The following is a 12,349-nucleotide window of genomic DNA, read 5'->3' on the forward strand; positions in this document are numbered from 1 at the left end:
TCAGAGTGGACAACTTTTGATCAGCCGTTGGAATTCAATAGCCTGGAGAGCTTAGTGTTTTTCTTAACACAGGGAAGACCCGAATAGCCAACAAACTACTACCCCAATAAGGAAGATACCAAAATAAAGCGCGGAACATAAGCTATCCAATGGTACCACTAAATACGAGGGGTGTTCATTAAAGATTTCCCCTGACCCACTTCTGAAGGACCTAGTGGAATGAAACTTGGCATAGGTATTAGTCTTTCTCCACATAGGAACCACCAAAAGTTACACACTTCTCCCATCGTTTTATGCAACTATGGAGACCTCGCTTGTAAAAGCCCTCATTTTGCGTCTCAAACCAGGACTTGACTTCAGAAATCAGTGTTTCATCATCTGTGAAACGTTTTCCCTTCAAAATTGACTTCATGGTTGGAAAGAGGTGGAAGTCAGATTGTGCAAGGTCAGGAGAGAAAGGAGGATGTGGAAAGATTTCATAGCCACAGGACCGTGCTTCTGTCTGGGCAACATGAGAGTTGTGTACTGGAGCATTGTCTTGCAGGAGACGGACACCCTTGGTCAGCATGCCACGCCTCTTCAGCTTGATAGCGTCCCGCAATTTTCGCAGCAGTGAAGCATAATAAGCTCCTGTAATTGTGGTACCCTTTGCCAAGAAATCCATCATCACTACTCCGTGCTGGTCCCAAAACACCGTGAGCATGACCTTGCCTGCAGAGGGTTGGACACGTGCCTTCTTTGGGGGTGGTGACTCCACATTGCTTCCATTGCATCGACTGAACTTTAGTCTCAGGATCATAGTGATGGGCCCATATTTCATCTTGTGTGATAAGTCTGTCAAAAAAGTTTGCCTGGTTTTTTTGGCACATGTCCAAAAGATCCTTTGAGCAATTGACTCGTTCCTGCTTTTGGAAAGGTGTGAGCAACCAGGGAATCCATCGTGCAGACACCTTCTGCATGTCCAAATTGTCATGGATGATTTTTTCCACAGACCCTACACTGATCTTGACATCTTGTGCTAACTGGCGAACAGTTATACGTCGGTGTTCCAAAATAGCGGTCTCCACTTGATGGATAGTGTCCTCATCAATGGCTGAATGGGGGCGACCAGGAATGGCAGCTGTTTCCACAGATGTCCGACCACACTTGAACTGGCGATGCTAGTGTTTAACAACGTCATATGATGGGGCATCTTCCCCATAAGTTGCTTTCATTTCATCGAAAGTTTCTTTTGGTGTGCGACCTTTCAAATATAAAAACCTAATCACTGCTCGGGATTCTACTGGCTCCATTGTCACACCCTACTCGATCATAACACCTGTGAAAGTGGTAAGATTAATAGTTCGGTGCTGCAAATTCAGACCTAACCCATAGATACATGTATCATTACACATGTGAAATTTCAACCAAATATGATAACCCTAAGTGGTTTAGGGGAAATCTTTAATGAACACCCCTCGTATTTACGACCAGATATGTACAATTATTGAGGTGGACAAAATGACCATAAATACATGAGAAGTATCTACAAGTTCCAGATAAGCCCGCATGTGTGACAGTCAAAGTCACAAAAACATTTCCAACATATGAATACGGTAAAAAAAAACATATATCCAAGCAATACATGATAAAAGTGTGTCATTAAATCGCTAGAGAAAAATGTGTTTGGGTCACTATTTCTCTAACAAGTAACACAAAGACACCTGGCAGCCTTCTACCAAACCAGTCAGCACTGCTTTTAGACATACTTTGCACACATCGTTGACGGACATATAAGTTGATTCATACCAAAAGTAACCTATGAATAATGAAGAAACCAACAAGATAAATCTGACGCCCTTTTACGATATTTATAAACCTATAGCAGATTTTGCCTGTTGTTTACGATACAGCTCATTTTCACATAATGACCCTAGGGCAGGTCTTCCGGTAAGAAAACCTCGTTCTTACCTTGCCGGTACCCTCTTGCGAGGTCTTACTTTCCCGACCATAACCTCGGAGTCGTGCTTTATCCTACACATATTCTGTGAAAGCAAAGTTCCTCTAGCGTCTGTCACGAGGCATGTAGGGACAAGAACAATCTCATTAAAATCAGATCTTAGCTCTCGCTTTGTTTAGCGGCAGCGAGAACTTCGATATGATTTTAATGAGATAGGGACAAGAACAACGAACCTATGTCTACTCACTTATCACTTGACCGCTGATGTCACATGAGGGGCATCTTCTCTGATGAGGCATTATTTATTCTAAGGCTGAAACTATCTTACACGGATCGCAATACCATATCAGTGGCCCTGTCAGACTATAACTTAAATACTGTTAAAAGATGGGTTTAACCCAACTCACTCATTATTCTGATATTTGGCTTTGGAGTCCTAACAATTTCCCATTGTTGGTGGCTACAATACTTTCCACGATACTCCTTGACACTTGGATGATTATAGCTACAATACTTTCCACAATACTCCTTGACACTTGGATGATTATAGCTACAATACTTTCAACAATACTCCTTGACACTTGGATGATTATAGCTACAATACTTTCCACAATACTCCTTGACACTTGGATGATTATAGCTACAATACTTTCCACAATACTCCTTGACACTTGGATGATTATAGCTACAATACTTTCCACAATACTCCTTGACACTTGGATGATTATAGCTACAATACTTTCCACTATACTTCTTGACACTTGGATGATTATAGCTACAATACTTTCCACGATACTCCTGGACACTTGGATGATTATAGCTACAATACTTTCCACAATACTCCTTGACACTTGGATGATTATAGCTACAATACTTTCCACGATACTCCTTGACACTTGGATGATTATAGCTACAATACTTTCCACAATACTCCTTGACACTTGGATGATTATAGTTACAATACTTTCCACAATACTCCTTGACACTTGGATGATTATAGCTACAATATCAAATGAAACTCAGAAGACCGTCATCAAAAATACAATCACAGTGTTACAGGGAATGTTAACGTCACTGCTGATTCCTATCTCTAGGTGTGTATTATATGGTAAGCAAAACACACCATTCTGCCAAAACGTAGTTATACTATATACAGTTCATATCATGTCTCATGGATAGTTCAATGGTTTGTATGAGGATCCCATGCTTTTGTCCTCACTTATAACTGATATCAACTGCTACAAGACACATAGTCGGTGCACTGTCACGCAGCTCCTGGGGGAGATGATTTCCTTTTCACTTCCGTCTCTCTGCCCTGAGTTTGAAGGGAGGGGGCAGCCCCGTGCCTATGTCACTGTGTACGGCCTTGAGTGGGTCCGCCCCCGGGGGGAGGCTGAAGCTGAACCTCTGCATAAGGCTGGTTAGGAACATGAAGGTATCCATCTTAGCCAGAGACTCCCCTGGACACACACGGGCACCTGTCACAACAAAGAAAACGTTACACTATACAAGAATATACTGGTCGTTTGAAAAGAACGTTACACTATACAAGAATATACTGGTCGTTTGAAAAGGAACACTTCCCCAAAAGAGGGCAACTACACCCATGGAAACCAGCTGCAGTATATCATACTGACCTACCGTGCAGTCAGGTCATATCCTGGTATATCAACAAGTTATTTCTTAGTACCTTTGTATAGGCTTGTACACACTATGAGGTTGCTGGAACAATTCCATGTACCTTCACGCCGCGATATAACGGACATACTGTTCAAAGCGGCCTTAAACTTAACTCGCACTCTCCACGTACCTCCACTGAAGGGCATGAATGCTTCAGGTCTGCACACCTGGCCTTCTGCATCCAGGAAGTGGGTGGGGTCAAATTTGTCCGGATCCGCCCACGTATTGGCGGCGTAGTGGATTGACCACAGGTTGATAAACACGAACGTGTCTTTGGGGATGTTATAGCCGTTGATGACAACGTCACGCGTCGTTGCGTGAGGGACAGCTGCGGGGGAATACAATGAAATGTGAATACACATTAGTACCTGTAAAAGAGGTACCTCACGTATGGCCGAGACACGACGTGACGACCTGCAACACTGTCACACTCCTTTCTACATTGTCCGGACCTACTGAATGACGGCGTATCACTAGTGCATATGACAGAAAGAGATTTTATCGTGTGTTTTCTATATCATGATCTCCATTGGCATAATTACCTAACGGGGCCACTGTTGAGAAGCGTAGGATCTCAAGTATCGTTGCCTCTGAAATATGAACAGTCGCCAAGTGATATATTCTCATTAATTATCTAATAACTAACAGTAATATTTAGTTATATGTGACAATTTGAACCAAAATATACCTAAATCTCGATAGCTCCTTTCTTCATATTCAGAACTATTTAGTGTGTGTGTGTGTGTGGAGCTAGGGGGGGGGGGGGGGGGGGGGGGGGAGGAGGAGGAGGCGTGAGTAGAGACACCAAATAGTATCACGAACAGTAAAAGTAACAGTAATAGTAAGTAGTAATTGGCATAACTCATGAAACAATCTAGTCAAGTACACAAAAATATTGTTTCATTTGGTTGTTGTTTATCGCCACACTCACACTATTCGAGCATTTAAAAAGTAAAAAAAGGTATCCTTATCACACATGAGTCATGAGTAGTAGGGCAATGTCAGCGCAAAAGCACAAGGACTTACACGTTAATTCATTCATTAACGTAAGATATAATCATAAGCATGTTATGAACAGGTTCGTACCCATATATGGCATGTTGTGTCGGTCACTCATTTTCGGATTGCGTGCATGGCCAATGACGTCATTGATTTCTGCCTGTAGGCGTTTGTATACTTCCGGGTGCGCCACCAGTAGTGCCAGAGACCAGACTAGAGTCCGAGTGGTGGTCTCACTTCCGGCAATATACAAGTCTCCCAAGAACCAGTGGAGCTGGTCATCTGATAACACAGTTATAGTAATATCCTAATGCACGTGCTACAGATTCCCGCTATACGTCTGTTGTCTGATATATGCTGCACTCATAACAGATGTTGGCAGTTTAATGGAGTACAAAAGGGTATTTGGGGCGACAAATATGATTTTTTAGGACCATTCCCATCCCTGTAATAGATTTTGTTGTTTGTTGTTTAACGCCGCACTCAGCAATATATTCCAGCTCAATATGGCGGCTCCTATAGTAAATGACGTCTACTGAATGGTGTACAATGTCCTTTATTCTAACAGCCTCGTCAGACTCATTCAAAATCTGTTTTAATGCACAATGTGTCTGAAATAAACTACTGAATGTCCACAACTCCTTGTTGTTTGACATTGAAAGCCTGTGTTGCACGCCAGGTGACCGATACAGGCTCTGCTCTACTCAGTATTCAGCGTTGTGGTTTTTTTTATATTTACATAAATATATGGAACTGTACACTCGAACTGCATGTACACTCGAATTGTAAATACTTATATATATAAAGAGAATCCCCAAAGAGAATAGGGGATATGTAAATGTTATGATCAGTCTTCAAAATATAATTTTTCAAAGATGAGAGAGATAAGGAACCTAAGTCACAACACACCCCAAACTTTGGGGAAGTACCCAATATTTTCAATGTGCCTCAGGCTGTGATTTGCAGACTTTAGAACAGGTTTCTGCTGACACAAAATGTTAATGATCGGCCCTGGCTTTAAGTTAACGAGTCCAAACAACCAATCAAATTGCTGTTCACATAGGCCGGGGCACCGAGTTCAAGTCGCTGAAAAGAGGATCAGATTATATGATCGTCTGCAAGCAGTAATCTGCATGCTCGGCTGTCACCATTAACAAATCAGCCTGAAGTCTCTGCACCAACTCTCCCTCAATTTGTCATTGGCAGACTGATTCGGACCATGTCACGTCGTAGAAACGAATGTTTGACCAAGTCATCTCAAACTTTAATTTTTGACTGCACACTCCTGTCTTCTTTCCTGGTAGTTTGCACCCTCACAATACACCCTCAACATGTTCTGTCGACTGTCATGTTACACCTAGTCCTTCCAGTTTTTTAACCATGCATCAGCATTACTCCATAGCTCATTGTATTTCCGTAATCATCTGTTATTTTCTATTTTATTCATATTATATAACTAGTGATACGAATGTCGGATAACGTATCGAGCGATGTGTTTTGTTTTAAATTGTATAGTTCAAAACACAGAGTATAGTTCAGATTAGGATATAGGACTAATATACATACATACCTGTAAAGGATGAGCTGTGATCTCCGCTTTCCCGCGCTTTGTGTTGTTCCAGTAGGAAGGCATCGATGACGTCATAAACCTCGTTCTCCGGTCGGAAATGCTGCCTGTGTTCGTCTACTATTCCTTGTATTACGTCTAGAAAAGAAATAACCCAGCAGTGAACAGCCACGCCGGATCGTCCCAATTATTCCACACGTACGTACACACATACGCACTGTCGTGAACACCCTGCTTGTGGACACACTACCCTAGGAATATTTATATCCTATTATATAGTAACCCTTCCTGGCGCACCTATAAACTTTCCACAGGTGTCATAGATCTTGTTCAGCAGCTTCCGGTAGGAGGGGAGGAACCGGAGCCAGGACACGAACTGCACGAGCGCCGCCTTCTTGGTTGGGTTCTTCTCTTGGTCGAACGTCTGCAGTAGTGTCAGGAAGCGCTCGTCATCATACTCGAACCTGTCGGCAGCCATCAGGTAGGGGAGATGAGTTAGTACAGTACCGAGTATTTACTGAGTGAGTGTGTGAATGTCGTCCAATGCGTCAGTCAGCATTGTTCCAGCTTATGGGGGTTGCCTGCAAATATTCGAGTCTTGGCCAGGAAAACCAGTGACTGAACCCATGAGCAACGCCCCAACGCCCATCAGCCATGTCACCGGGACTGACTACACATTCAGTCTTAAGATGTACATGTATTATATGAAAGTTGTGTGTTACAACTAACGCGTGTAGGTATACTTTCCTGCCTCAAGGTTTATAGTGAACATGTGTGCCTGCATGGTAGTCTTTGGCATATGCCTCAACTCAGATTTGACAATGTCGCAGTATGTGTCATGGTGCCAAAAGACATAGATGTTGGGAGACAGACGACGCTCGGGAATCAATATAGAGTTGTTTGTTCAAAAATACTAAGGTCTGTTATAGACACACTGAAAGTACCGTGACCCGAAGCAGATGTTACAGATGATGTTGGAGACCCCCTTAAAGATGACAGGATAAGGCTCGAACGTCTCTCCGATCATCTTGTCGAATGTTGACGACAGCACCTGTCGGTGGAAACGTTCTTTGTACACACATGCACGACCTGAATCACTTTGGATCTTCGCCCACAATTAGCTCACACACCGAAATATTGCTGTATAATGTTCAAACTTCCGTCCGACCAAACCCACAACACATTCGCGTCATTGTAGGCAATAGCTATAATTCAGTATCAGCTGTTCTATCAGCCACGGCTGCGGGCTCCTCGGCGCCCCCGTTACACATCTTCTGTTCGTCCAAACCGAGTTCTAGTCACTTCGCATTTTATTTTAAACGTAATTACCCCGACCTGTACGTAATTGAGGAGTTCAGTCACTTTATATAAATTATCCCGACCTGTACGTAATTCAGGTGTTCAATCACTTTATACATATTACCCCGGCCAGTACGTAATTCAGGTGTTCAGTCATTTTATACATATTACCCAGACCTGTACGTAATTCAGGTGTTCAGTCACTTTATACATATTACCCCGACCTGTACGTAATTCAGGTGTTCAGTCACTTTATACATATTACCCAGACCTGTACGTAATTCAGGTGTTCAGTCACTTTAAACATATTACCCAGACCTGTACGTAATTCCGGTGTTCAGTCACTTTATACATATTACCCCGACCTGTGCGTAATTCAGGTGTTCAGTCACTTTATACATATTACCCCGACCTGTACGTAATTCAGGTGTTCAGTCACTTTATACATATTACCCCGAACCGTATGTAATTCAGGTGTTCAGTCACTTTATACATATTACCCCGACCTGTACGTAATTCAGGTGTTCAGTCACTTTATACATATTACCCCGACCTGTACGAAATTCAGGTGTTCAGTCACTTTATACATATTACCCAGACCTGTACGTTATTCAGGTGTTCGGTCACTTTATACATATTGCCCCGACCTGTACGTAATTCAGGTGTTCAGTCACTGTATACATATTGCCCAGACCTGTACGTAATTCAGGTGTTCAGTCACTTTATACATATTACCCAGACCTGTACGTAATTCAGGTGTTCAGTCACTTTATACATATTACCCAGACCTGTACGTAATTCAGGTGTTCAGTCACTTTATACATATTACCCAGACCTGTACGTAATTCAGGTGTTCAGTCAGTTTATACATATTACCCAGACCTGTACGTAATTCAGGTGTTCAGTCACTTTATACATATTACCCAGACCTGTAGGTAATTCGGTGAAAAACATCGGTGATTTTGAACTGAAAAACACCTTATACTTCACCCCTGACAGTATGGTTTCTGCAGACAAAGGTAGTTCAGAAGGGCACAAGTATTGATAGAAATAGAAGAATCCCACGCGCATAGATTTAAGCTGGACGAAGTGTGCGCGGAAATTTCCCCCAAGTTCCATACATATACATTTTTTATATCCTTGGTTTATTACCTCAGTGACGCCATACTAGACACTGGTATTTTGACCTTCATCAAGGGATTCATCTGGGTACAACCGAAACGACCCTAAACAATTATATATGTTGTCACCCTCGGCTGTCCTAGGATATGCTCCACACACTTATATATGCTATAACGGGTAGCTGCATACATATCTCACATACTGTAACAGACCAACAATAGCGGCCCATGGTGCCGAGGATGTTCCATAACCTTCTCACCTCCATCTCCTGGACGATCTTCTCCTCCAGCTCGATCTTCCCCACTCTCCCGATCTCCCGGAGACAGGAGAAGGCAAACTTCCGCTGCTCCTTCAGCCGCCTTCCCCCGTACGGCAATTGAGACAGCCCGTTAACCCCCGTCACGGTGTTGTTGATGTAGAGGGAGGGGCGGCCAGCGAAGGCGTCGGCCTCTCCTACCAGAGTCGCTACAAGACAACATCATGCCACGATCTTCATCAAGAGCATCAGCCACTCATGATCATCGATGCAGGCGATACAAATACGATTAATGACAAAACTCCTTTGGCTAACATAATGTTAAGTCTTGAAAATATGTAAATCTTACCTTTTATGACGTCGTATCCATTCAAGACAACCATGAGCCTGTTCGCGAAGTACAGTTTGAACACCGGGCCGTACTGCTTTGCGAACTTCATGAAGTTAATCTCTGGTCTCAGACCAAAATCTTTGAGATTTCCGAACAGGAAATGGCCGGAGGGGCCGGGCGGAAGATTCCGGGGTCGAGACTGCCGCCACCACCACGCCAGGGCCAAAACGGCCCCAAACACCAGCCCTGTACTCAAGCCCGGCAGCAAGCAGCACCAAGACATCGTGCGCTCTTCCGAATGCTGATAACATACGAGAGGCGTTCAATACGTTTTGCAACTTTCAATATAATCTCCATTCACCTCAATACACTTATTCCATTTGTCCTTCAAGCTTTTAATACCATTTTTATAGAAATCCGCAGATTGGCCCTCTAACCACGCCTCTGTGGCAGCCGTTATGTCCTCGTCATCCTGGAAGCGTCTTCCATGTAGGGCAGATTTCATTTGCCGGAACAAGAAATAGACTCACTGGGGGCTAAGTCTGGGCCGTAGGGTGGGTCATTTAACTGTACAGTCCAGACTTAGTCACAATGCTACAACCATTAGTGTGTCTGGCAAGACAAACCAATGGTTGTATCATTGAGTCTTGGCCAGACACACTAATCAGACATACTTGTCAGCATTTTGTGTTTTCTTAAACGACTGAATGTGACCTTGACAGTGGGGTGAAAAAGAGCGAATCCTGTTTTACGCCGACGTAATCATATCAGCCATGTCATACTAATATCACGGCGAGCTGGTAATCGGGCCTGGGCTTGACAGTATGAGTAACTTCCACAACCAGGACAATCTTCCTCCATCAGGGCAACTTTAGCCTCACTACCACAATCATGGGCTACTGGGGGCATCCCGAAAGCCCTGCCTCTTATAGTCTAATACTGTACGTCCATTTCTAGATGAGTGAGGTTAATCGCGACAGATTGCACTGGATCACTGGATCACAGCCTTTTAACAGACAAATGAAGTATGATAAAAAGCGCCTTGGGATACGTAGCTTAGTGCCAAGGAACACGTAGCTTAGAGCATAGGGATACGTAGCTTAGTACATAGGGATACGTAGCTTAGTACATAGGGATACGTAGCTTAGAGCATAGGGATACGTAGCTTAGTGCATAGGGATGCTTAGCTTAGTACATAGGGATACGTAGCTTAGTACATAGGGATACGTAGCTTAGAGCATAGGGATACGTAGCTTAGTGCATAGGGATACTTAGCTTAGTACATAGGGATACGTAGCTTAGTACATAGGGATACGTAGCTTAGAGCATAGGGATACGTAGCTTAGTGCATAGGGATACTTAGCTTTAAAAAATAACACTGACCCATTTATGCTACGAGGTCTCGAAGGATACATGTCAATAAGTGTAGTATGTTTGTTTTACAACCATCTGCGCCTGATTGAATGATACAAACTGACAGGAGTTTTTCTGCATAGAACACATCGTCTGAAACAACACAAATCTTATTGATCTTATGTGCCTACCTGTTTATGTTAGGAATATATACTTCCTTTCCCCGCTATAACGTTGATATACACGCACTAACTAGTCTGCTTCCACGATCACGTTCAGTGAAGTAACGTGTTCTGTTCACTGTGTCCCATGACTTATAGTGCACTGGTGTAGCGTGCTCGTTGTGGCACATGCGTTGTGCAATCAGTATTACAGATTGACCTACACCCTCTCATACCAGCATACAGATGTTGATAAGGCGGAAGCGAATGGTTTGCTGACTCGACGATCTCCATGCAGGTGATAAGGAAAATATTGACAAATGTGGCACACAACTGGTAGTACTGTTGGCTTAACTTGCCAGTTTAGTTACATTCATTAGACTGGATTAGCTGCTCGTTTCAAACTCCAAAATTAAGCTTACAATTACATAGCTGTACAGTTCACAACACATTCATCAGTGGGCGTTGTTTAGTCCTACAGCGATTGTCTACCCTTGATTCTTATATACACTCGTGTTAATTACATATACAGAAAACAGCCAAAGTTGTTGTGCTCATTTCAATTTATTGAAATAAAAAACTGGAAATGTATAATATCTACTGTAAAGTCCTTTTCATAATTCATTTTGCTATCCTCCCCGAGCCCGACAAACCACCCATCACAGCTAGGGTAACGTGTACAGTCCCCTAACGCAGAACTAATCTAAACTAATCGAAAGAAGGCTAACCTATACAGTCCTTCCACTGGCGTAGAATCTCCCCTTAACTTATCTAAACTAGGCCAATTTATAACCTACACAGCCATTCCTCTGCGTAGAATCTACCCTAAACTCACCTAAACAAGAATCTACCTTTAGACAGGGTAAACATGTACAGTCCTTCTTGAGCCGCATAAGCCACCCAACACAGGCTCAGCCTGCATTAGAAGCCTCTAAACAGGGTCAAGCTATCTCAGCTCCGACACTCTTCTCTTATAATCGTGGGGTGATAACAATTACAGGGAAAATGTGGTTCTATGGGGGACTTACAGGGGTGTATAGCTGGGCATGGCACCAGGGAGATACCTGTTTTCGTGTAGACGATCACAGTTCCCAGTATTTATTACTGCCCTGCTTTCCTCACATGCATGGGCCCGACAGCATTTAAATAGATTGTGGCAGAGATCTAGCTCAGTTCTCGCACATGGTAAGTCGGGGAAATTGTGGGATACTGAATCACTTGTTGCACAATGAATTACCCACAGGTGTCAGTTTACCAATATCTACTCATGCTAAAAATGTGCCATAATGCATGGAGCGTTGGGTCTCCATGCTATAATCCGTCATCTCCGTCATCATTTCACTTGGACAGTCCTCATGAATCCTCCTCCTACGACCTATGCCGGTAATAGTAACAACTGGATTCTTAGCTCACCTGACCTGAAAGGCTTATATTGTCGCATGTCATCGTCCATAAATGTTGTACAGTTTCCGCTTCTCGGGAAAGATCGATCGACTTGTGGATGGTTGTTACTATAAGGAGGTTCAAGTTTTTTAAGGTTTCAAAATTGTAATTTCAATATGGCCACCATCTTCTTCAAACGTAAAAACGTATATTGAAATAGCCATATCATTTTTGTTTAAAATGGAATGACATTGGTACA

The 12,349-nt window shown here is 43.0% G+C and overlaps 1 protein-coding gene across 3 annotated transcripts; it reads right to left on the reverse strand.

Moving 5' to 3' along the window:
* Positions 1-2,304: 2,304 nt before the first annotated feature.
* Positions 2,305-11,614, reverse strand: LOC139473588 (cytochrome P450 2U1-like). 3 transcript variants are annotated; one of them, XM_071256250.1, is made up of 11 exons: positions 11,543-11,600; positions 10,668-10,699; positions 9,212-9,494; positions 8,866-9,071; positions 7,130-7,236; positions 6,483-6,649; positions 6,189-6,323; positions 4,706-4,900; positions 4,162-4,209; positions 3,750-3,947; positions 2,305-3,417 (listed from the first exon to the last, which is right to left on the reverse strand). In XM_071256250.1, exons 1-11 carry the CDS (start codon positions 11,598-11,600, stop codon positions 3,236-3,238), a joined length of 1,611 nt encoding a protein of 536 aa, XP_071112351.1. In that variant the 3' UTR covers positions 2,305-3,235. The 3 variants fall into 3 exon arrangements, with proteins under 3 accessions (XP_071112351.1, XP_071112350.1, XP_071112349.1); XM_071256249.1 differs by lacking the exon at positions 10,668-10,699 and having other exon boundaries at positions 11,543-11,614; XM_071256248.1 differs by lacking the exons at positions 10,668-10,699; positions 11,543-11,600 and adding an exon at positions 10,738-11,148.
* Positions 11,615-12,349: the final 735 nt, after the last annotated feature.

The sequence above is a fragment of the Haliotis cracherodii genome, unplaced genomic scaffold (genome assembly GCF_022045235.1).
Source record: "Haliotis cracherodii isolate W230 unplaced genomic scaffold, xgHalCrac1.p SCAF_3, whole genome shotgun sequence".
NCBI lineage: Eukaryota > Metazoa > Mollusca > Gastropoda > Lepetellida > Haliotidae > Haliotis > Haliotis cracherodii.

What these genes read in the sequence shown, in the direction of transcription:
- LOC139473588 (XM_071256250.1), bottom strand. Translation starts at nt 11,600, where the DNA reads ATGCGGCTCAAGAAGGACTGTACATGTTTACCCTGTCTAAAGGTAGAT. An exon ending in CACCTGTGGAAAGTTTATAG is followed by an intron (nt 6,324 to 6,482) that starts GTGCGCCAGGAA and finishes TTTCTTTTCTAG; the next exon opens with ACGTAATACAAGGAATAGTA. An exon ending in ACACAACATGCCATATATGG is followed by an intron (nt 4,210 to 4,705) that starts GTACGAACCTGT and finishes TTCATATTTCAG; the next exon opens with AGGCAACGATACTTGAGATC.